This window comes from Metarhizium acridum (genome assembly GCF_019434415.1).
Source record: "Metarhizium acridum strain ARSEF 324 chromosome Unknown scaffold_269, whole genome shotgun sequence".
In the NCBI taxonomy this organism is placed as follows: domain Eukaryota; kingdom Fungi; phylum Ascomycota; class Sordariomycetes; order Hypocreales; family Clavicipitaceae; genus Metarhizium; species Metarhizium acridum.
Genome location: NW_027094023.1, coordinates 106,796 through 129,624, shown reverse-complemented (window position 1 = coordinate 129,624; position 22,829 = coordinate 106,796). Strand labels below are relative to the sequence as shown.

The 22,829-nt window shown below is 48.2% G+C and overlaps 5 protein-coding genes across 5 annotated transcripts; 2 read left to right on the top strand and 3 right to left on the bottom strand.

Annotated features, from left to right (window-relative positions):
* Positions 1-177: 177 nt before the first annotated feature.
* On the top strand, positions 178-2,786 carry J3458_012658 (uncharacterized protein). The gene is made up of 6 exons (XM_066120081.1): positions 178-549; positions 622-820; positions 876-931; positions 980-1,183; positions 1,244-1,813; positions 1,884-2,786. Exons 1-6 carry the CDS (start codon positions 453-455, stop codon positions 2,453-2,455), a joined length of 1,698 nt encoding a protein of 565 aa, XP_065974903.1. The 5' UTR covers positions 178-452; the 3' UTR covers positions 2,456-2,786.
* Positions 2,787-3,636: 850 nt separating this feature from the next.
* Positions 3,637-5,568, top strand: J3458_012657 (uncharacterized protein; the record flags this gene model as incomplete). The annotated part of the gene is made up of 2 exons (XM_007812709.2): positions 3,637-4,060; positions 4,115-5,568. 2 exons carry the CDS (start codon positions 3,637-3,639, stop codon positions 5,566-5,568), a joined length of 1,878 nt encoding a protein of 625 aa, XP_007810900.2.
* Positions 5,569-10,841: 5,273 nt separating this feature from the next.
* J3458_012656 (uncharacterized protein) lies at positions 10,842-11,594 on the bottom strand (the record flags this gene model as incomplete). Its single annotated transcript, XM_007812708.2, has 1 exon — positions 10,842-11,594. The coding sequence occupies one exon, from the start codon at positions 11,592-11,594 to the stop codon at positions 10,842-10,844; it is 753 nt and encodes a 250-aa protein (XP_007810899.2).
* Positions 11,595-12,463: 869 nt separating this feature from the next.
* PTR2_4 (peptide transporter ptr2) lies at positions 12,464-13,977 on the bottom strand (the record flags this gene model as incomplete). Its single annotated transcript, XM_066120080.1, has 5 exons — positions 12,464-12,583; positions 12,656-12,840; positions 12,907-13,171; positions 13,251-13,365; positions 13,448-13,977. The coding sequence occupies 5 exons, from the start codon at positions 13,975-13,977 to the stop codon at positions 12,464-12,466; spliced, it is 1,215 nt and encodes a 404-aa protein (XP_065974902.1).
* A 183-nt stretch (positions 13,978-14,160) lies between these two features.
* Positions 14,161-14,902, bottom strand: PTR2_3 (peptide transporter ptr2; the record flags this gene model as incomplete). Its single annotated transcript, XM_066120079.1, has 4 exons — positions 14,161-14,262; positions 14,352-14,476; positions 14,546-14,803; positions 14,899-14,902. 4 exons carry the CDS (start codon positions 14,900-14,902, stop codon positions 14,161-14,163), a joined length of 489 nt encoding a protein of 162 aa, XP_065974901.1.
* Between the last annotated feature and the right edge of the window lie 7,927 nt (positions 14,903-22,829).

Below are 22,829 nucleotides of genomic sequence, written 5' to 3'. Positions count from 1 at the left end.
ACTTAGAGGTAACCTGTTCGTTCGAGTTGGCACATGCATCCCATGCTTTTCAAATGCCTGGCTCGCTTACCATTGCTTCTTTGAGCGCCCTTGCGAGGCTGCATTGGCAGGAACGTGCCTTATTCTTGACATTATCGCGGTAAGTTGTATTCGCTTTGTTTCTTTCTGCCATAACCACGCCAATAGATTATTTGCTACTCGTCGGCTTTCTTGTTTTGTTTTGCTTGTATCTCGATTCTCGGCTTTCCCTTGCTGGAGAATCCCTTTGTTTGATTACAACGAGAAGCTTGGATGCCAACTTCTTCGATTTAACGCCAATATTGCTCCTCCTGTTGCTGTCTCTCACCGCAGAGACATGGCATTGACGTTATCTGCATTGATCATTTGACTTGGAGAATACGTCCACTTGCAATCATTGACGAAGCCGCTCGTTTGTCGTGTTCAACTTCAAAATGCGTTACGAAGATTGGGACATTCTCCTCTTCCCACAAAACTGCAAGGTACCGGTTAAGGAGTTCAAAGTGGCTTGCCATGTTGTCCATGATCCAGGTATGGTGCCATGAAGACTCCTGGGGCGCAAACGTCCGACAGTACTAATTTGTGGCTCACAACTCCCTTTAGAATCCCCTCATCTTGGGGGCACGTTCGGCCTGCCAACGGTTTGTTGTTTTGTTCCGAGTCTACCAACGGGAACCCCCTTTCGGGTGTCTATCCACTCCTGGAATGCACCGGTCGTGAGTAAATTCACCAACTCATACAGCAAATTCCCGGAGAATGTGAAGTTTGAGGCTCGACTGTTCATTGACGGAAGACTCGTAGCGTACGTCGCCCCAAGACCTCCTCCCAAGAACCTGCATTATGTTGATTGGAATCAGGTCTACTGCGCTCGACAGAGAGAGTATCTGGCCACATATTGTAGCACACAGTTTCGGTAAGGATGCTTGATTTTGCATAACTGTTTGCGAACTGACACTTTCAGACTTCTCTAAAAGTGGCGACCTGGAACCACTCAGCTTCCCTGGTTTTCGAGAAGAGCTGCTCCAACAAAACTTCTGGAGTCCGGCTGACGACCTTGGCCGTATCAAATTAGTGTTGAGCGAGGGATTTCCTCGTGATTCTATTACCACACCATTTGAAAGGGTGAAGAATATTGTGGCCTTTTCATTCCAGCACGCCCCATTAGGTACTTCCGTTGCCTGCAGCTTCGTCATGGAGGGTCGAACCCTGCTAATCAGTATTTCAGAAGTTCTAGAGAGCTCTTCTATTGCTTGGCCGAATCCTTCCATGTGGCGAAGAGCGCCGTTTGCTGACTCTATGCAAGTCCCCACGCTTCAACCAGACGACTCCGAGTCCCATGCCCATTCACCTCAACGTCGAGGAAGCAGCTCTGACAAATTGAGCCATGCTATGAATTCATTTCAAGGTACTGGAACGAGCTCTGTACTTGTGGCTGGGGGGCGACGAGTAACACATCCTGTGTACGGACCATGCTTGTATCCTGCAGAAAATGGGTTGGATCCGTTTGGCAACGCGGGCTCATATTTCGAATGGCTGAATTGTATGGACATGGGCATGACCGCGGCCGTCGGAGACAATCATTTCAACTTAAACCGCAGCTCTGCTGCACAGAGAAGTACAAGGAGAACTAGCACCGATGTCAGCATGCCAGACTACATCCCTGCGAAGTCCGACAGCCAAGGTGTGGAACAGCAACTGGCCCCAGAAACTTTTCCTGATGAGGATGGGAGGCAGAACGCACAATGTAAAGTCCCGACCAACGCGCCGACCGCCGACGTTGAATACAAAAGAGAGGGTAGGCTATTTGAAGCACATGATATTTTCAGGGTTCTAAAGGCGCAGCCTGCTAACCCGAGAGCATCTAGGGGCTGCGTTTCCGGTCCCCACAGATAACACATCCTTTCCGTCTGAACTGGCCGACTCTTTGACAAATTCGTTGTTGAACCAGCCATTGCCCATGGACTTGCATCATTCTGCATTTCACGCACCTGCCGCAGAAGTAATATCTCGAAAGGAATACCGCGACCAGCAACACTCCGGCCCCTCTCCAACGATAGCGATGGGCGGACCTGTAGATACCCAAGAACGCCTAGAAAGCAGGCATGTGTCGCAGCAAGTGTATATACCACAGGGATCGAGCATTGCCATTGGAAAGGCAGATATGGCAGAGAACAGCGTCAATCATAGTGATTATTGTGCCTCAGCCATGACCCGCGGCAACGCTTTACAGGCAGGCTGTCCTGGTCACAAGGGGTCGAGCGAAGTCCAGGATGAAGAAGCAAAGCATAGCGGGGGAAAGGGTGCGAAAAGAATGCGGAAATTCACTCCAGTATCCTGCAGAGCCACGGATGAGGAAGATGAGGCGCGCAGACTCAGTCCTCAAGTGCGCCTGACGTCATTTTTGGAGCGTGAAGCCTCGGCTGATACCACACCGTAGAGAGCAGCGACAGTTATGCATCAGGCAGTCAAACGACAGTATACTATTACAAAGCTTTGGTCCCTTTTACCTTCCTATTTTTTTCGGTATACCCAAGCATCGTTCTATAGATAATTGGCGGGAGTTATTGGTATCTATCACTTGATCGCTTTGGGTCTGTCGAGTAGACGCGGACTTATAATGAAGGATACGGCAAGCACACGGACTTTATGGTGTTGGACCTTTTTTATGCCGTCAATGGATGCTACCAGTTACTTACTGGATTCTCCGTTTAGACGGTGCAGAGTCCGACTTGGCCGGGTGGATATATTGCCATGGTCCGCGGTCGCACACCACATGGTATTAGAGGCGTTTAGGTATGCGCCGTATGTGTTGCGAAGTCACAATATGATTATAGACCTCTGCCTGCTACTACGCGTATTCAATAGAGAAATAAAACTGTGTCTCAACTTGCAGTAGTCTGACGCCTATGTTCCCTTGACAGGATGACTTGCAGTGCCAGAGTGGACCTCCGTTGTTGGGCGGCGGGCGGCAAAGCCGAAGCAGATTGCCATGGAAGTGGCAATTTCGAGGGATAATCTGGATTTTCAGGCTCTGGAATCCTGAGTGCACAGAAATGATGCCAAAGGTCACTACCTCAGGACTTGCTGGGGCGGGTTTCTTTGTCTGTGGCAGGGGGGAAGGCCTGTTGAAATCGGCGGCCCTCTTGTCGCCACGCGAACAAAGAGCGAGGAGCGAGGCAAGTACAGACAGCCGCCAAGTCAGTTCGACCTTTGGTGACTCGGCAAGCATACAAAAGAGGTTCAGAGCCTGGCCCTTTGCGAGTCGGAAGTCCACCGAATGCGCTCCGGCCTCCGAGCTACTTGCTGTCGGAGGCTGACGTTGCCGCAAAACGACATGCTTCTTCCCCAGCTGTATATTAAAAATCCTTGTCGCTTTGCTTTCTGCTATACGCCTGTGACCCTTCGTACCTAAAACTAAAAAGGGTGACCTTTTCCCATTGTGGCCCAAACCGCTGCTATTTCACCACCACCGCTTCTCGCTGCATGACTACAGCTGCCCAACGGCGGTCACAAGCTGTAAATATGGCACGCTTGAGTGTAAAGCTGCCCAGGGACACTCTACAATACTCTTTGGAGAACTCATCCCAGTATTTCTTGGAGGACCGTGAAACTCATGCCATGGCTTATCGCATCAAGACATGGCTATCCGAGGACGAGACCCAGTTGCCGTCGACAGGACACACAAGTTTCTGTTCCGATCTCAAGTCCCTGGAGAAGAATTTTGAGACTGATTTAAGGTCCTTGGGAAAGGTGACTGCACGACCAAGAGCCAACTCAACCGTTCGTCATTCGATCCGAGACTCTGTACGGGGAAGTATACTTCTCGGAGCAGTACGATATGAGGATATGGTTCCTGGCATGGTTCCGAGGCAAGGTGAAGAATTTGAAAAGCTTCAACAACGCCAATCTCGGTTCTCAGAATATGAAAATGCCGCCATCGACACGGCGTCAATAGAAGACGACGGAATGCAGCATGCGACTGGGATGAAGCTTGCTTTGATCATTACTGCATTATGCTTTGCCGTATTTGTCATGGCTTTGGGTAATCATATATGTGAATTATTGAGAATTGAGTGAATGCACTAACGAGTATCAGATAACTCCATAATAGCTACTGCTATTCCAAGGATAACAGACGAGTTTCACAGTCTACCCGACATTGGCTGGTACGGTTCCGCATATATGCTTACCGGGTCATCTTTTCAACTGCTCCTTGGCAAGTTCTATACCTTCTGGAGCATCAAATGGATCTTTCTCGGCACCATTGGCATCTTCGAACTCGGCAGCCTTGTCTGCGCTGTCGCACCTAACAGCGTGACTCTCATCATCGGACGGGCTGTCGCTGGTATGGGATCAGCCGGCATTTTCGCCGGAGCGCTCACCATTCTCGCCTACACTGTTCCTTTAGAGAAACGACCCATCTACAGCGGTTTGATTGGCAGTATGTGGGGGATCTCGTCGGTCGCTGGGCCCCTTCTTGGTGGTGTCTTTACAGATAGGTTGTCATGGAGATGGTGTTTCTACATTAATCTTCCTGTTGGCCTCGTTACAGTGGCCGTCATCACATTCTTCTTTCCTGACCCAAAGCGGAAAAAAGTCCCCATGACGTGGAAGCAGCGCATTTGGCAAATGGATCCGATCGGCACTATTGTCTTCTTGCCGGCTGTCGTTTGTCTTCTGTTGGCCCTGCATTGGGGGGGATCCGAATACCCTTGGGACAGCGCGAGAATCGCGTCTCTTCTCATGCTGGCTGCAGTCTTTATCCTTTTGTTTCTCTACGTCCAATGGCGAATGCAAGACAACGCAACTGTACCACCTCGCATCTTCAAGAAACGAACGGTCTGGGCTTCGTCACTGTTTGAGTTCTTTATTGGTGCCTGCTTCTTACTCGCCGTGTACTTCTTGCCAATTTGGTTCCAAGCTGTCAAGGGCGCGAGTCCGGTCAAGTCGGGCGTCATGAACATCCCCATGCTGCTGAGTGTTGTTATTTTCACCGTCACCAGCGGCGCCATCGTCTCCTCATGGGGCTACTACACACCCTTCATCATCGGAGGAGCCGTTCTCATGCCCATTGGCTACGGGCTCATGTCCACGCTCACGGCTGAGTCTTCGGCCGCCGCATGGATAGGATATCAAATCATTGCAGGGGCTGGCGTGGGCATGGGCATGCAGCAGCCGCTCATCGCAGTCCAGGTTGTCCTCGACATGGCAGACGTGCCCACCGGCACGGCAATCATCATATTCATGCAGTCACTCGGGGGAGCGCTCTTCGTGTCCGCCGGCCAAACCGTGTTCACCAACCGTCTCGAGAACTTTGTGCACGAGTTTGCTTCTCAGGTTGACCCCAAGGCCGTTCTCGCGGTGGGCGCGACAGGAATTCGAACCGCTTTCTCGGAGAAGGTTCTGGGCGGGATCGTGAGGGCGTTTAATTCCGCGCTCACGAATTGTTTTTGGGTTTCGACGGCGACGGCGTCTGCGGCAATTACGGGCGCCGTGTTTGTGGAGTGGAAGAGTGTGAAGGGGAAGAACGTGGATATGGCGGCTGCTTAATGAGTCAATGGGTTGTTTTCATTTCTGGGCGTTTAGTGATGGTGGTGATTTGGCCTATGGGTTTATGACTACTTCGTTGCGCCGCATCATGTTTTGAGTTGCTGCTCCCACATACCATGGGCATGGTGAGCGGAGATGAGCACGCGTATAAGAAATGATAGAGTCTAGTTCAGTCCCGGCGGTAATAGATATGTTGCTTCATCCGAGGACCGACAAACCCCACGTAACCCAACATGCTATGCCCAAAACGCACACCCTCAGGCAATGGATGGACATACATGAGTCATGGCGTAAATGCTTCCTCTAGTTTCTGCAGCAGAGCACTTGACTTTCTGTTCTGTTTTTCAGTATAGCTTAAGCTACGGAAAGGGCCTTTCTGAGGTGCCCGTTATATGATCAAGTACATGCGACTAGAAAGATTGAAGGCGTTTTCTATCATGGAGAGAAGGGCCAAGAGTCAATATCCTTACAACACGGCATGATAACCACACGTGGATCAACACTTGCTGCAATGATTGCTAGAAGTGCGACGAATTGTACACCTTTGTCCTACGGTCTGACAGTCAACAAACAGTGACGAACGTTCAATGGGAAGAGTAGCCGCCCTTGCCTGCCGTAGCACTACATCTGTAGTTTCCGCCGCAACAACGAAGTTAGACAAGCACTGCATTGGGCGTTGCTGTGTATTGTGTGACTGCGTTGGCCAATCGTCGACAGGGAGGCGTTACAAAGATGTGACAAAACATGTCGGCACACAGGAAGTGCCACAAAAACAACATGCTCTAATTGCGACGCATACTACGGAGCAGAGCCTCTTATACCCCGTTGACAGGAAGTGTACTGGTAACACTGCGCCAGTTCAACATGGCGACCGACTTTAATTGGCAAGTTCAGATTGACACCTCAACGTATTTCTCAGTTATCTGGATGCCCCTCCAAGCAATTGCTTTCACACTGTCTCCTGTGTAGCAACATGTCACACGACGTAGAGCCCCGACGGATCCAATGTGTAAATCATTGATAGGGCCTTCAGATTGACACATGGGAAGACCATTCATCAATTCTAGACTCGGCTCTGTCCCACAAAGTGTAACACGGAAGGTTATCGGGCTCAGTATCTGGCAGAAACTGGCACACCGGCTCAGCAAATTAACCGTATCCGACAAAAATAACCTGTCAAAATAGAACAGAATATGCAGTGAGAGGTGGAAACATTACCTTTTGGCTGCAGGCTCCTCCATGGTGAGACCATACCAGGGGCTTGGTCCTACGTGATATGTATATTGGTCAGGTGCCGTCTGACATTGCTGCTAGAGGTCATTCAAGCTGCATCGATTCGTACCCTGGGTAGATTAGCTGTCGGTCTCGATGCTGAGACAGTTGTATCTCGAAGAAGAACTACGGATCTCGTTCCTCTTGAAACCGAAGTATAAAGACGTGAAGAGAGCCCACGTAACCAATCTAACAATTTGAATCAATCAACCCATTCAAAGAATCCACTGAATACCCCAGTCCACAAACACTTCTGTCAACACAAGATGCAGCGTTTTTTCGTTTTCGGCCTCGTGGTACACTGCCTTCAGGTCTTGGGTGCTCCAGCGCCCGAGGGCAACGACGGTTTGAAAGGTGCGCTGCCAACTTATTGACAGCGTAGCGGGCGGCTTCGGTTTTTGCTCACGATTTATGCAGACCTCAGCTCCATTCCGCCTGGTGTAGCGGTACAGCCAGCTATACCTCTGGACAAGAATTCTGCACTTGCTGCCAGTAAGTGCGAGCTCTACAACTAGGCCATTCATCGAGTGTACGGACTGATGATTATGCAATGTCCAGATTGCTATGCCTGTGGTGACCCCTGCGGCCTCGAATATACCTGCTGCGATCCTTACCCACACTGCGGTTACCACACCAATCCATTTGAGTGCATCTGCTACCAGGATTGGTAGAGGTGTTGATGCGAGGACATTTCGCCTGCAGAATTATTTCGATTCCAAGCCTTTATGGGACCAGCGTGGGTGGAGTCGGATTATGCCGTGGACTGTCGTTGTAGCATGCAAATAAGTTGCATGTTCAGGTGTAGAGTGCATCGCGTCGAGTTATTAGGGCATCATGGCTCAGGTGATGAAAGTTCAGGGGGATCGAGTCTCAATCTATAGATAAACACGTTCTGGACCAGCCGCACAACCGCCTCGGTGAAGAGGGTGTCAGTCATGTGTGCCAACCCAATTTGTTGGACATGTCGGTTTGGTGAAAACCGTCTTTTCCATAGCTTTGCTGCTCATCTAATCAAGTCGCGAAAGAGCATCCAAGAGACAAAGACACTCAACTTTGCATTCCCAAACCCCGAGTTCATCCTCACCAATGCCCCCATCCGAATGCGGCCGACTTCCGTAAAAAGATAACTCTCGGTAATGTCCTTCTCACCTCCCTTAGCGCCTGGCACAACTAGACTCTGCTAAGAGCCCGCGTTAACCACGCTCGCACACCCCATCGACCCCTGATGGTGGGCGTGGAGTAGTACGGATATACCAGGCAACTAAGATGACGATAGCGTCCAGATTTTGGATCTTCCTCCATGTCCGTGAATTCGCGCCGCGCAGCAAACCGTGGAAATACCAGACAGCGCAACACAAAACGCCCTAGGGCAAGACTGCCATTCACAATCACAAAAGCTGCAGGCGATGGTGTAGGTTGCCTATGAAGACCCGTGCTAGTAAATCAAGAGCCGACTCGGGGAGCAGTGACGTGTAAAGACAACAAGAATACACTGGAAATGGTGCAAGAGGCAGCGGGCGACTTACATCATGGCTGTCCTGAGTCGTTCGCCCATCAGCGCGCCGATACAATGTTTGGCAAATGATACAAATGGATTCGGGACGTAGTTCAGTAGCAATGCAAAATGCTCATTGGCCGTTTACTTGTTTGTGGCAGCAGGCACCATGTGTTGTGACACGTTAACTGGTATTATATAGCCCACTCAGAGATGTCTTTGTAGGACCCGATCCCATTTTCCCAAGAATCACATTTCAAGTAACCCGTGTATTTAATGTTCATGGCGTCAATCGCCTATAGATTTCCAGAAGGCGCCTTGAACGTAAATCTCCACATCCGTGAGCCGCCGCCACTCATAGGCATTGATCCGATTGATGGGCTCTGTAATAAAGAAACTGAGGAGGTCTTGGTTCCAAATTTCGCCCGCTTGGATGTGAGGGCTGTGTAAGGACTTCATTCGTGCTTAGCTTGGTGCGTTCCTTCCTCACTTGGGCTATGTGTCATGGATTCTCCGATAAGAACGGCTGTATCTTCATATCGCTTGCTTGCATTTTCAGGTTTCCTAAACATGCTTGTTGCTACAAGTAAGCTGTATATAATCGGGATTCCATAAGTATGGTATGGTTGTTAATCACCTGCTACTACCATTTGTCCGAGGCCTAGGTTTTGCGGTGAGGCTACCTTGAATAAGGCAACCGAAGCGATATCTGGAACATTAATGGAATTTTCCCATTGTGCCATCTCTTTGATGGTGGATCGCGCTTGAACTGTTGTCATCCTGGCCAAGGGCTCGAGATCCTTGAGCCCAAGTTGTTTTCGTTGAGCATTTATGTTTTGGAAGCGAAGGAAGGAGCACAAAACAGAATATGCCAAAGCTAGTGTGATTATAGCTGGCCATGGATCGTCCAGAAGTCGTCTAGAATTCCAGGAGCTTTTGGAATCTGTATGTGAACACAATTCATGTTCACCGCGGTGTTGGTATTCGCTGACGGAGAAAGGTAGGGTGACATAGCTCAAGGCTCCCTAGCCGGACAGGCTGCCTTGGGAAGATATACAGAGTTGATGATAGCCGGAGTCGTTGAGGGTGACAAAAGCAGTTGGCACTCGTAGCCATTTAAGTACTGGCATGTAGAAGTTGGCCGCAACCCCCAGGCCGGTGCATCGACCTGCGGCGGCCGAGTTGTCCCAAGTGCCGTCTTCCAGCCTTGTCCAAGTGCAACCCTGCTTTGTTCTGTGGCCAACGGTCTCAAATCCATAGTCGATTGGTTAAGCCATAAACTGGGTTTGGTAAAGTTACTCCTGGGCCTAATGCTAGCTCAGCGCGGGCGCTTTGCATGTATTCCATTTCGTAGAGACGCTATAGTCTATCGTAACCAGGTTCTGGACTTGACTCTGGTCCTTCATGGTCCAGTCGGCTGCTACAGACTGCAGTAGCGTGAATCAATGTGGTATTAAACACAGGTAACTGGCTCTTCTATTCGTTGGTCAATAGCCCAATCTTTGTGCATCCCAAGATGAGACACTCTGCGCCTTCTTCCGCCAGGTGATGCATTACATCTTGATAGATGATTCGGGAGTTCAATTTAATGATTCCATGGCACAACTCGTTGTATATGATGGAGTGTACTTTCTGCCGGCCATGGTCGTCCGGGACGAGCACCTTCAGATGTAATCCCCTTCTCATGGCCATGCTCGGGATGCTACGCAGCGGCGAAGGTACGGAGGAATGCAGGCCTAAAGGCATTGCTGCTACTAACCACCGAAATGGTTAACGGGTATCGCTCGATGCTTCAGAAAGCAAGGCTTAACTCCCCAGCACTAATAAAGCTGCCAACTTCAATAAAGCCGAATGCCGCAATCAATGACTCGAGCATAAGAATCTACAACCTTTTATATCTGTAAGAAGGGCTGAGATTCCTGACTACATGGATTGAAAACCAAGGAAACTTCCTCTCCTCAATGTTCGTAGCTGCCGCTTCGGCATACGAAGGATTCATGATCCGGCACTTTGTGTCAATAAACTACCAATTTTAAGATTCCCAGCAGCTTCAGCACAACAGCTTTAGTTAGATATGCTAGCTAACAATATAGTATCTTCATTTTTCTTATCCGAGTTATTAATTAGTATAGAAGAGATCTCAATTATATAGCAATGAATTTTCAAATTCTAATGAATAGATTTATATCGACTAACTATAGTACTTTGTCCTATAACTTAATACCCTTAGAATATTCTCCAAGTTAGTTCTCTTTGCTTGGATTCTACCTTACGAAACTGTCAAAGAGATATGACTGTCCGTGACAACGATGCGCGCTTCGTATCGTCTCTAAACGTGAAATTTCCCCAGTGACTAGTTACAAACTGCACGGGATATGCACACGTTGTTCTCACTAGCAAAGAACAATTTTATTGAACAAGGGTTTGGCACTAATTCTCCATGTAATCTATGGCTCCTCCAAACGTCTTGCGTGCTTTTTGTTTTTTTGCGCGTTACAACTTCCCATTACTCTTTACCCAACGGGTTCTCAACACCCCCAAATTCAGCACAACAGTAATTTACCGCAGCACAAATGATATCCTTCCAAGTTTCAAAGTCTGCCTGGGTTCGGGGCGCATAGATCAGAGTATAGCCCCAACCAAGAAGACCGCCGCTCAGTCTGTGCCTCTGGCCCCAACCTTTCTCAATCACCGCCTTGGAGTCTGCCAAAGACAGAACAAGATGCGTACTACCATCGGGGGGATGAACGTGGACCATCTCACCTCTGGTTGGGTTTAAATAAGGGGGTCTATCGAGGCATTTCTTCAGCTGAACAGCAGGCACTGGGCCTTCAAGAACTGATAGCTCAAACTGGATTATTCCCTTATTTGCTTCGGTCAAAGACCTAAGGTACGTGTTCATTTGATGCTTCATCTCAGCAGTCGCAGTGGCTGTAACCTGTCGCTGTGGCGCGGTGAACCCGGGAACTTGTGGTCTAGGACCCGGGCGAACTTCCAATGGGTTTGAAAGATAGCATTTCGTAGCATTGGGTCCAGCAGTGGTTGTCACGACTTGGAGGTCGTATGGCGCAGGAACCGTGGTATCTTTACGTGCCATGCGAGACATTTTAAGCTGCTTGCACCACCCCGAGAAGTTGTCGGGCAATCCGTGAGGGCCAAAGGCAATATACGCACGGTAATCCCGATATGCGATAATGAACAGAGTGGTGCAAGCGACAGTGGCCGCTGCAACAACATAAGTAGTCACTGTGGAGGACATGCCGTTTTTTTTTTTTTCCTGAGATGGGAAAACAGGCTGGGATAACAGTAGATGTCAACTGGTGCTACTTGCGGATGATGTGACTCGTCGGAAGAAATTGCAGTGGTAATTGATGTCACCAAAACACCGTGCATAATAAGACAGAGAAGCGCAGTTCTTAAATACTTGTGGAAACTCCGAAGTTGATCTCCGACATTTCGTGTGCTACTAATCGCGTGTCGCCTTGGACGTGTCAATGATGTCGAATGACGTGGCCCAGGTATGATAATCCGACTTAGCGAGCAAGATTATTTCCTAATGAGGCAACTTTGCCTCGGAGCGTCGAGAAATATCATTGGGCTGGCAGACGTCGCCACCGGGCCGTCGGTGGTGGCAGACTCGGAGATCCGAGACGGCACCGTGGAAGGACCGGACCGGAGCCAGAGAAAGCGAAATATTTCGCGCAACCTAGCCTTTTGTGTCAAAGAAGATTTTGCGTTTAAAAAGGAATGAGAGTTTATATGTGCACCGGAAAAGTATTCCGACTTCGATCTCCGCCTGCGGCTGTGCTTGTTGACTGCCAGGCAATCTATTGCGACACTGCAGGTATCTAGCTCAAGCTTGGGAGTAGGGTCGACACAGGGCAAAATTCGCATACATCTGCCCGGCAATACTCTGTCCACGGAATGACTAACGCAAGTTGAGACAGTCTGTTTGTCTCTTTGTTTTTCTTTTTTTTTTTGCAATGCAATGCAATGTCGCGTAGAGGTGTCGTGAGCGAGGAAATCGCATTCTCTCTGACAGCAACATGCATCCCTTGATCATACATTGCATGCCGACTTGTCCAGCTACAGTGTGGTATATTATTAATACATGTAAATATATTAAAATCAGTGGCGGTATGTCGGCGCCGCCTCCGTATCCTCAATGGCCTCAGCTTCCGCAGCCTCACTAGTCTGGGTAGTGGAAAGTACATATTCCTCCTTATCAATATGCTTGAAGATGAACCACTATAGACAGATTAGTGACTTAATTCCGACGAAATAAGGCAACATTGAAGGGAATTATGGATTTGGACGTACAAAACTAACGGTCACGATAGCTCCCAAGATGGCCGGCCCAGCAAAGTCCCAGATCAAATGGGGATCGGCAATAGCGGCGGAAGCAGCGAGGTTCACAATATAGGCAAAACCGGTGTTGAAGAAGTTGATGGCTGAGACCAAGCCCCTCATGTTAACTGGAGCACGCGAGTAAGCGATGCCGTAGGCTGTGAACACCATGTTAGTATACAACGAGCAGGCGACAAGCACAATAGTGAGGTAGTGCAGCATACCAGGTACGTTGATAAAGAGCTCTGAAAATCCACCCAATGCGTATGGAATGCCCTCCCACCACAATGAAATGGGCGAAACTAGACCATTGTCCACACAGTTGGGATCGGAAGAGCCATACCAGCCGCAAGGGGATGTCTCATACGCCTTATAAGTGAGCACGGCGTAGCCGATGCCCCCAAGAGTGCTGAGGAAAAACCCAGTACAGATGCGAGCAACAGGGCCGTAATGGATTCTGCCCTTGCGCAAGAGAGGGTAAACGCCGTACTACAGTACCCTGTGTCAATACCTGACTGATTTCCAGCTTTGATTGACTGGTGGCTGTCGGACGGTCAGAACGACTTACGTTAAGAACGGGCCCCAGTAGAATAATACTGAGGGAGTTGAAGTTGCCAATTACATCGTTGGGAACACCGTTACCGGTGAGCATGGTGCCCAAATAGTTGGCCGAATTTCCAAGACTGTATTGCCCAAAGTTAGCATGGCCTTTTTTTTTTTTTTTTTTTTATCGGTGCTTCAAAAGGCAAGCCTACACAAACATACCCGTTGTCGTTCCAGTATTGAACAGGGAAGAAGCAAAACATGCCAGTTGCCTGCATAGTCCGCTGCACATCCACGACAAACTCATCGCTGTAGTGAGTCTCAGGGGATAGTCCTTTTTGGGCCCTGACCGATGGCTTGGCATTTTCCCACCACCCTGCGCGTCCGATTCTGAAGATGCCGCCATCAGCCATACCGTGACCAATGGCTCGGAGCACATTGGGAAGGTCAGAGCCGCCAGGCTTGTGAAGAACGAGGCGTGGCTTCAACCACAACAAGAGAAGAGGTAGGGGAAGATAGAGAAGCAATGGAAGCAAGAAGGCCAACCACCAGCCTACATATCTTGCAGAGTATGAGGTTGCCGTGGACATGAAGGCGCCAATGTTGATGAGGAGATAGAACCACAACATGACTCTCTCAGTAGAGTGCTCGGGGTCCTCAATCACTCTCTCACCTGATTTGAGTGTGACTACTTTCGGTACGTGGGATCTCATCTGGTCAAGTAGCAAAGGCGAGACATTGGGTTTGAACATTGCTATGACCACGTTAACTGATAGACTTGACAAGTTTGGGATGAAAAAGTGCTGCTTACCGGCTCCAATAGCCAGGATATATACGCCGAGGAAGAAGGGGATCTTGGCAGTATCATTGGCAATGAGTTCTTTCGCACCGCCTGCAACGATAAGAATATGCCCGACACCACAGATGATGACACCCTAGAAAATCATGGGGTATCGGCCAAATCGTGTGTCGGCGAGATACCCAACAAAGAGTGGGAGGCAGTAGGCTAGCAAACTGAACGACTGCGTGGTGGCATTCTATGGCACGCACAACTCGGTCAGTGCTAAATGACAATGGAAGTTACCCCGAGGGCGCAATGATAAAAGCGACTCAGGCGAAAACTTACGGCAATGGCCTCTCCCATGCCTAGGGCACCCTGAGTACTCTGACTTCCAGCTGCCACAGCACCATAGCCATTTCCTCCCTTGGGCAGAGGCCTGTTGATGTAGTTTGTCCAGATTTGGGCGCAGCCTAGCGAAATTTGTGTCAGCGGCTGCTTTCAACATCCATGTCGAACCCTCGTTTGCGCTGTTCACCTACCATAGTAAGAAGCACGTTCGCAAAACTCAACCGCACAGAGAAGGTACGCGACCGTGGGAATCTTTCCAGGGACGCGTCGGAGAGTGGCAAATTCCTCGTCCGTCGGCTTATCCTCGTAGTCTTTTCTCAGGATAGCAACTTCATTGTTGCCGTGGCCATGCTCGTGGATGACATCAAAATCATTGACGGACCCTGGGCTGTGCTTCTCTTCGGCCGTAGTAGTTGGCCGACGTTCCACTGGAGGTTCCTTCTCTATCGCTAAGCGAAAGCGCTGTGTTAGTTGGTTTCATGAAACAAAACATCAAAGGCTCAACCTAGAAAGGACCACTTGTGATTGCATTCAAGATACATACCCATGGTTGGAGTGACTGAACGCTGCTGGCTCAGCTTCTAAAAAATATGAAACATACACAGGGAAGGGTCTTAATAAGGCTCAAACCTCACCCTGTATCACTGAATTGCGCTTCACGGTCCTTTTGTATCTCTGGAGACTTGTTGCTTTGCGGCCTATCTCCAGCAGTCTTGCAGGATGGGTTCTGGAAACTCGTGAAACTAAACCTACATAAGCTGCTGAGTCTGTCTGGCTGTTGATTCGACGCCACGGGGGCCTTTGTCTCCAAGCCCCCCGCTTCCAGAATCGACATTGTGCCGGTTATCCATAGCGACCTTCCTGTTCCAGCAAAGCTGGAGCGTTGGCAGAGCCTGGCCAAGGCGGACCTGGGGTTATCGAGCCACGAGGACGCCTCACAAAAAGTCCCTGGTGGCTTTAAATTGGTGTGATATTGGCCTGAGATTGCGTCCGCAACGGGTCTGGTATGCTCCTATCAACAACACCCCTGCTGAAACATGACGAAGGCGTCAACTTCAACTAAAATGGGGAGCAGGTTAAAACAAGTAATTGGTCTGGGAGAAGGACGATGGTAGAGACGCGCGATATATTGCAATTTTTGGTTGTGCGCAGCCAACTACAACTGTGTCTAGACTTGCGCCCACCAGTTCCAACTGCTATGTGAAGCCATTGCTACGGTCGCACATTAGCTAAGCTCCGCAAAATCCTGCCAAATTAATTTTTACTACTTAAAATTTACTTAAAAAAAATAAGATAATTTTAAATAATTCTCTTAAAATCATATAATATATAATTTTTATTATAAAATTTTATAATTATTTTATTTTTATTTTTTAAAATATTTTTACTATTAAAAATTATATATTAGGGTTAGGGTTATCTTAGGGTTATTTTTAAAAAAACTTAAAAATAAAAAAAATAATAAAAAATAAAATAAATTATTAGACTTATAAATATATTTAAAAATATTAAAACTTAATTTTTTATGTTTTTTATAAGATTTATTTTAATAAAAAGAGTAATAACCCTAAAGTGTAAAAATCAATTTGGCGGGATTTTGCGGAATTAATCTAATGTGCGACCGTACATTGCCCCAATGCCACCGTCTTGACAGGTATGGTTCCGACCGTGAACATGTCAGTGCTCTTTAAGCATGCCAAGAGGAAACTGCTTGGCACAGATCGTGAGCAGATCAGGGCGTACATGGATCGTTGCTGTGGAGGCCGACATGCCACATGGCGAAATTGTTCATATTTTGGCCAGGGCCCAAGTAATTAACCAAGGAAGATATCGCAGTGACATACTTTAGCACTTTAAAGGCTCACCAACGTCTGTGATAGGCGATGCCCACCTAGGGCAGGGGGCGAAGGCGTCGTGCAACCAAATGCGCCAAACAGGACCAGACCGAAGCCACCACGCCTCTGATTGCCACCAACAAGTCCATTCGCAGAATAATGCCCGACGACCATTTGCTTCTTCCGCTTGAGTGATTGCTGAGCCGTAGAGCCGTATAATTCCGACGAGGAGAAAGGGCCTTTTGATATGGCGTTGCCAACCCACCACCATGCGTCCATGGACCATGGCCCCATGGTGTGGCAGTCAAACCCGCGGGGACATGGCCTGGTAATTATGCTTCGCTGTGTAACTTAAACGAAAACGCCATTCTAGTTCATGCCATGCTCCCAAACTTCCGTGTCGCGTACTATGCCCCGATTCTGCCATCAGTTGATCCGCTGTTAACCCGCTTCGGGTTGTCATTGCAACGTCGCCCAAGAACCCTGGTTGGGCCGGACACATACTGTTTTTGCTAGCTGTAGATGGGGATTGCAATGGGTACGTACCAGCCCGTCGGTGCGTGCCATGGGGTTCTGTGGAGTTGAGATCGATTTGATCTGACTCGTCGAAACAGAGCCACGAGCCGTGACTTCCGCAGCGGGTATATCCTCGAAGGACTTTGCTGATATTCCGGTATATTTCTTAGGTAAAAACAACCGCTGTGACGACTTGCCTGGCTTTTGTTATCTTAAAAGAGAATTTGCCTGTCCTAACCCTGTCAGGCATGTCGGATGCTAGCGAGCTTGGATTGGTAGACGTTACCCAAAGCACGCCGCCACATTGTCCAATGCTTTAGCTGGAGTAAACCACCCCTAGGACAATCGAAACCCTGCTAGTTCCTCTCCCCTCAATTATAGATAACGCAAATGAGGTGGGTTGGTGGCGGCAGCCCCCCATGGCATCTCGGGTGTCGCGGCACGTGGACACAACATGAGTTTCTGACTACTTTACTATGTCGCGGGACACTAAAGAGCTGGGTATCCCCAGCAGTATAATTCCTTTAAGATGACAGCTCAAAATGCTAAGAGTAGTTACGGGTGCTTAGGACGCTTTCCCACAATAGCTACACACAACTATGCGACAAGGTAACTAAAGAAAATTCTTCAGGCTGTGTATGGAGCAGATATGCACCAGACAGACTTTGACGTAGATTTCAGCCGTGGTCAAATGCATTGGGGGGGCAACCAATACCGCAAACATGTCCCTCCAAGCCGCATAAGCCCTGTCTTTCAAAATTTGCTCGACTCTAGAAAGATGCTGCTGGATTAACCAGACTTCATCCTCGCAGACTAACCACTGCTTCACCTAATTTGGGAGAAAACGCCGGGTCCTTAGCGGGGGGGAGTATCCTCCTTTCTAAATGCGACAACATGTATTCAGCGCAGGAAACAGTCAAAAAGGACTCCCCGAAATCGTCTCAGAGCGGTATACTGCTCTTCTTCAACTGTCAAACGATATCTGGCGGAAAAAAAGTTCCTCGGAATGTATCCAACATCGCTCCTTTGCCGAGGATTGGTGATGATGATGAAGGTTGTCTTTGGAGGCCCTGCAAATTTGATCCCTTCAATACCTAGTCAGAGAGCTCCTGAAAACCCCTGCTAGGGCTCTTTTGAACCCGAGCCCTAGAAAAAGCAACTATCGTGAATAAGAGGTTCAAAAAAGAGGCCCTGTCTCTTCCAACACATGCACAGCGTTGGTGCCAACGAGTATGTAATCTAGGTCATCAAATGAGTCATCTGGCAAGGCCTCATCATCTGGAAGGTTCAAACTAGGCTGTGAGATTCAAGTTAGAAGCTAGTCAGCTAAACCTACAGAAAGATGGCCTTTTGGATGCTCAACTAGAAAGAAGGCTCCAGTTCCCTCAATAGGTAGATTCAATCGAGGATCAATTCGACTGTTCAATGCGGTCCATAGCTTCCAATCGTGATTGTTTGCACCATCGTCTCAACAGCTGGTGTGCCTAAACACCTTGAGAATATTATCCGAATTGAAAGACTTAACGCCAAGTCAAAGAGATCCTTTACTCGATCGCGACATTGCCTAGGACATGCTGCTCCCACGAATCCAGCTGATGTATGCGGCTTTATTAACCTCGAAACACGACTTTGGTGAATCTTGTCTGGGTTCTCTCACGACGTCGTTTTGCAACCCGAAGGACAGGTAGCATATTTCACCTGGGGCCTACATGAGTCGCGGCCAAAATGTCCAAGTGCACGCCCTTAAATTTCCAATCTGAAGTTAAACACCCTTTCTTTGTATGGGATATCAAGGCATTACGACGCATGTATCCATGAAACCAGAGCAGCGCTACAAAGTTCGGAGACCTCATCCTTCTATCCGTGTAGATCTGACTTCGGCGCACTATTCAGCTCCTAAGAAGCCGCTCGACCGTGCCTAAAGAAAAGAGGTGAAAAATACTAATAGAACAAACTGCCTCTACAGAAGGAAGTGCAGAGCTGAACAAAATCTGTCCTTTGACAAGAGGAGGCGAATAGAGGCGAAAGTAGAGGGGATACGGTTGGTAACGCAAGGTAGGTATCACGAAATAGAATAGAAAATAGAATGAAATAGCATATTGTCAACGGAATATAAGGGGGTATAATTGCTGTTCGATTGGAGCGCGTTCTTTTTCGTGATATATTTGAACGATGGGTGGCTTCTAGCGCTTCGGAGAAAAGTAAAGTAGTTCGACTCGAGACAATCGTCACCTTTCCGCTTATAGTAGAGGCGCCCATAGTATGACAAGTATAAAATCAGCGATATCACAATAAAGAATGTCTACTCGTGTGACATCTCTATCCGGTCCGATTCAAACTTCTTTAAGCTACTGAGAGTAATTAAAATGATGGTGCATCTAGGACCTCCAGATGCCCATAGTGGAATAACCAACGACTATGACGGCTGATGACCCTGAATTTAAATGGCACTATTCTATTATTGATTCTTTATGGCATATTAAAAGTTTTGGATAACTTGGTGTAAGGTTGTGAAGTTGTTCTTAGTTGATGTGAGGATCGCATTTGCAAGTAAGTCCTGCAGATACGGGGATCAGACGCACTGCCATTGAATCCCTGAATTTATTTTTGACGGGTTGAGCCAGATGGTTACTGTTCTTTCCTTGTTCTATTTGCTCTTTCCTTTTCAAATTTTTATAACTTTAGAAGCCGCCTAGGCAGTTGTCAACCTGACTGTCTGGTACCATCAAGATGTGTTTAGTACTTTATAACACTTCAGAGGGGGCAGATTTTGGCTGCCCAAACTCTACGCTTGGCTGCACGTCTGTTGTACTGCCAATTCCTCGACCATGCTTTCGTATTCAGTCATTTATATTCTATCAAGAGGCCGGATATATTGGCGGCCAATAGCGGCCCCCTGGCGAAGCCAGCATACTATCGGACGTCATAGTCACAAGAGAATTTCAAGTCGGAACTTCCCCAGTCCAGGGAAGTTCTTGCGTGAAAGGGTTTGGTTGCAGCATTCCTTGGATCAGCATGACGGCATAGAAGTCTTGCTATGACCTGTTCAAAGACTATAATACTGTAGATCACATAATATCCCAGTTTCCAACCTCTGACAGCCTATGAACCCTGAAGAGACGGGCTCAGACAGGCCCAGAGGGGCCCTATCCGGGAAATAGACTTCCGGCTGCAGGGACCCTTTGACCTATAGATTTTGGATGTTGTGGTGCTGCACTGTCACTGCCATGGCCCGGCCTAATATATCGAAACACAAAGACATTTTATTCAATCTGCAATGACTAACGATAAGGCCACAACTCCCTGCATAGAGCCGGAAGACGCGATATGTGTTGTCACACTTGTGTATCTCTTGGATAAGCGCGCGCCCATTGCATCCCAATTGAAGTACCATATTCCATCTCCTATCCTTGCTCAATGCCCTGTGAAGCATCCGGTCAATTCAGCTCAATCCCCCAATACGTGCTTCTCCGAACGCAAGCCACCTTGAGGTTGCTAGGAGCCGCAGCATCCTATAACGCAATGTCCAATATGCAGCTAAAGGGCAGCGTACGCGGCTATGGCAGTCGTAAATGCGCCAGTGATCTGAGCCTTAAGGGAAATCGCTGCAGATTTCAGGAGCAGGGGCGAGGCTGCTATCCTTGCGTCGCAGTGGTTGCTCAAAACCGTCCTCAAAGACTGTAGATCACGCAGCATTATAGCATTTCCATCTGGTATGTCGGCCCAAGAAGAATCTTGGGCCTCGATAGCAACCAGTGGAGCCAATGAATTAGGGACTTGAAGCGGGATGTTGGCAATTATAATAGTGCCAGATACTTTTCCAAAGGATCCTGAGCTTTTAACATTTTTGGTTGCAGTATTCACTGTAGCGACGAGTGCAAGTACGTCGCTGTGAATAGCGATTGCGCCTACTGGGCCACTTGCTGGAAATTGCATGTGGTCAATACATGTATGATTGTGGAGGCTGGGGTTTTATTTGTGGGCCAATTTTCTGAGTAATGTCTGGTCCTAATGTCATTCTGAACTGTGATAACGTCGCGGTGAAGGAGCGATGTCGCGGTGACAATTAGAGCCAAAAAAGAAAGTTTCGGTGGTAGCGGACATCTTGATTCGCTTGAAGAGTTTCTACAGTGTAGTAACTAGGCTGCGAGATGAATATTTAAGAGATGGTTGCAAAATAATGATCTAAATCGTAGCGTATTCTGGTAAGATTTGCCTAGAAGGCGCGGCAACGGTATGTATATATGCGGTCCCATAGAAATGAGAAAATGTTAGAGCTCGACAAGTCGTTTGCCGATTGACAAGTCAGAAATAGCACACGTAATGTGACGCATCATCAATCCCTTAGTGACCTATTACAACTCTCTTAGTAAGCTGCAATATTGGATAAAGACAGGCTTGTACGTCTCATTTGGAGTACCAACATGCTCTCGTTGTGGATTAGAGGGCTGTCGTGGCTACTCGTGATACCCTCATTCAGGTTGTTGCATTTGGATGGATTTGACCGTTATCTCACCGAGTATCACAAAATCGCGGCACGGACCGGTCCTCATACCCAACGGTGTTACACAAGGGCACAAAAACTAGTTGGAAACATTAGGCGCCCGTGGCCCCAGGCTTTGAGCCTCACCGCTGCTTTGTATAAGTGAGGCCCTTCTGGCTCTAAGAGTCTTAAAAGAACTAAGAAATTTTAATATTAACGAGAGATAATAGATTGAATTGAACTTTTTGCCGAGCCCTTCTATACGAGCCGTTGTCGTAACCGTGGCCACAGTATTGTCCAACAGAGCTTTCGAGTTCGATCGCCCTCTTCCCCGCTCCTATTCTAGTATTGTATTGAGCACCGTGGGTAATGAAAGATACGTGGCCTCGCGAACTGTGTCGTGTCTCAGTGTTTTAGCTCGTAGTTACTCAACGGCAGTTAGAAAAGCCAGGATTGTGTTGCTGATGACAGCGTACGCGGATGCTACTCAGTGATGACTGTATCCGCAGGTTGACTAAGTACAGACTGGGCTCCATGCCGTTGTCTCGTGTGGTCAGTACTGTTGGTGGGACAAAGAGGTTGATCAAGATGATCAAGTTCGGGGCGGTCACCCATTTAGTAACGTGACACCATAGTGACAACCAAGGCAATAAGCTTCCCTTGACACAAAGCCTGTTCACGCCAGCGATTGTCATCACCACGCGAGTAGGTTTGGATTGTCCTCGCCCTGTTTCTACTATACATCTGCTTTAGTCATTACGTCTGCAACAGTAAGCTGCATATCTGTACTTCGGCCTCGGGATTGTGGTCTTGCTCACCTGGTGGCTCCGTAACACATGGCTAGTACGGCGAAACAACGAGGCGAAAAGCGCACGATCGAAGGGAAATCTCTTGCCATGAATCTATACAGTATCTAGACAGATCTTTACCAGTTCCGAACCTATACGCTGACGTCCACCGTGGAATCATGTGCCATGCGACGCCGTAACACGGTCTCTTTGTTCAATTTTCATCAATGCTCTTGAAAATGGCCCGCCGGAAGGCACCATGACCGGGTTCAACTGGCACGGCCAAGCGGGTATTAATGGAATAGGTTCTGTGAGAGCATTACGGACTCTTTCAACAAGGCATTTGCCGAAATTGACCCCAGGAGTTCAAACTATTGTTAGCAGAATGCTGGCTGAAGAAGTCAGGCCGGCTGAAGTTACCAACGGTATAGTGTGCACTTCCCGCTTATTTATCGCGAGCCGTACCAGGTGGCAGTCCTAAAATTATCCTAGAAAGTCGTTACGAATCTCAGTGCATGTACACCCTTTGGCGGAGACAAGTATACAAGATCTAGGCCAAAGGTCCAGAACACGACCGGCTATCTGTCAATACAGTGGGAGACAATGATTTCATCACGCTTCGTACGACTGTAAGTAACTTGTTGGGAATCTAACTTACTTTGAATCTAGCCCGACATCTTGAAGCCGTACGTTCCCGGCGGTTTATAACTGGATATTTCTTTGCATAGTATTAACTCGTTGGCTAGCGTAATCGGCATATTCATTCCCGACTTTCCATGCAACGATGAAACTATTTATATGGCCTCCTTTGCATCATACCGAATTGGATGAGAAATATCCCTCGGATGAGAAC

What these genes read in the sequence shown, in the direction of transcription:
- J3458_012658 (XM_066120081.1), top strand. Translation starts at nt 453, where the DNA reads ATGCGTTACGAAGATTGGGACATTCTCCTCTTCCCACAAAACTGCAAG. An exon ending in TATTGTAGCACACAGTTTCG is followed by an intron (nt 932 to 979) that starts GTAAGGATGCTT and finishes TGACACTTTCAG; the next exon opens with ACTTCTCTAAAAGTGGCGAC. An exon ending in ATTCCAGCACGCCCCATTAG is followed by an intron (nt 1,184 to 1,243) that starts GTACTTCCGTTG and finishes TCAGTATTTCAG; the next exon opens with AAGTTCTAGAGAGCTCTTCT.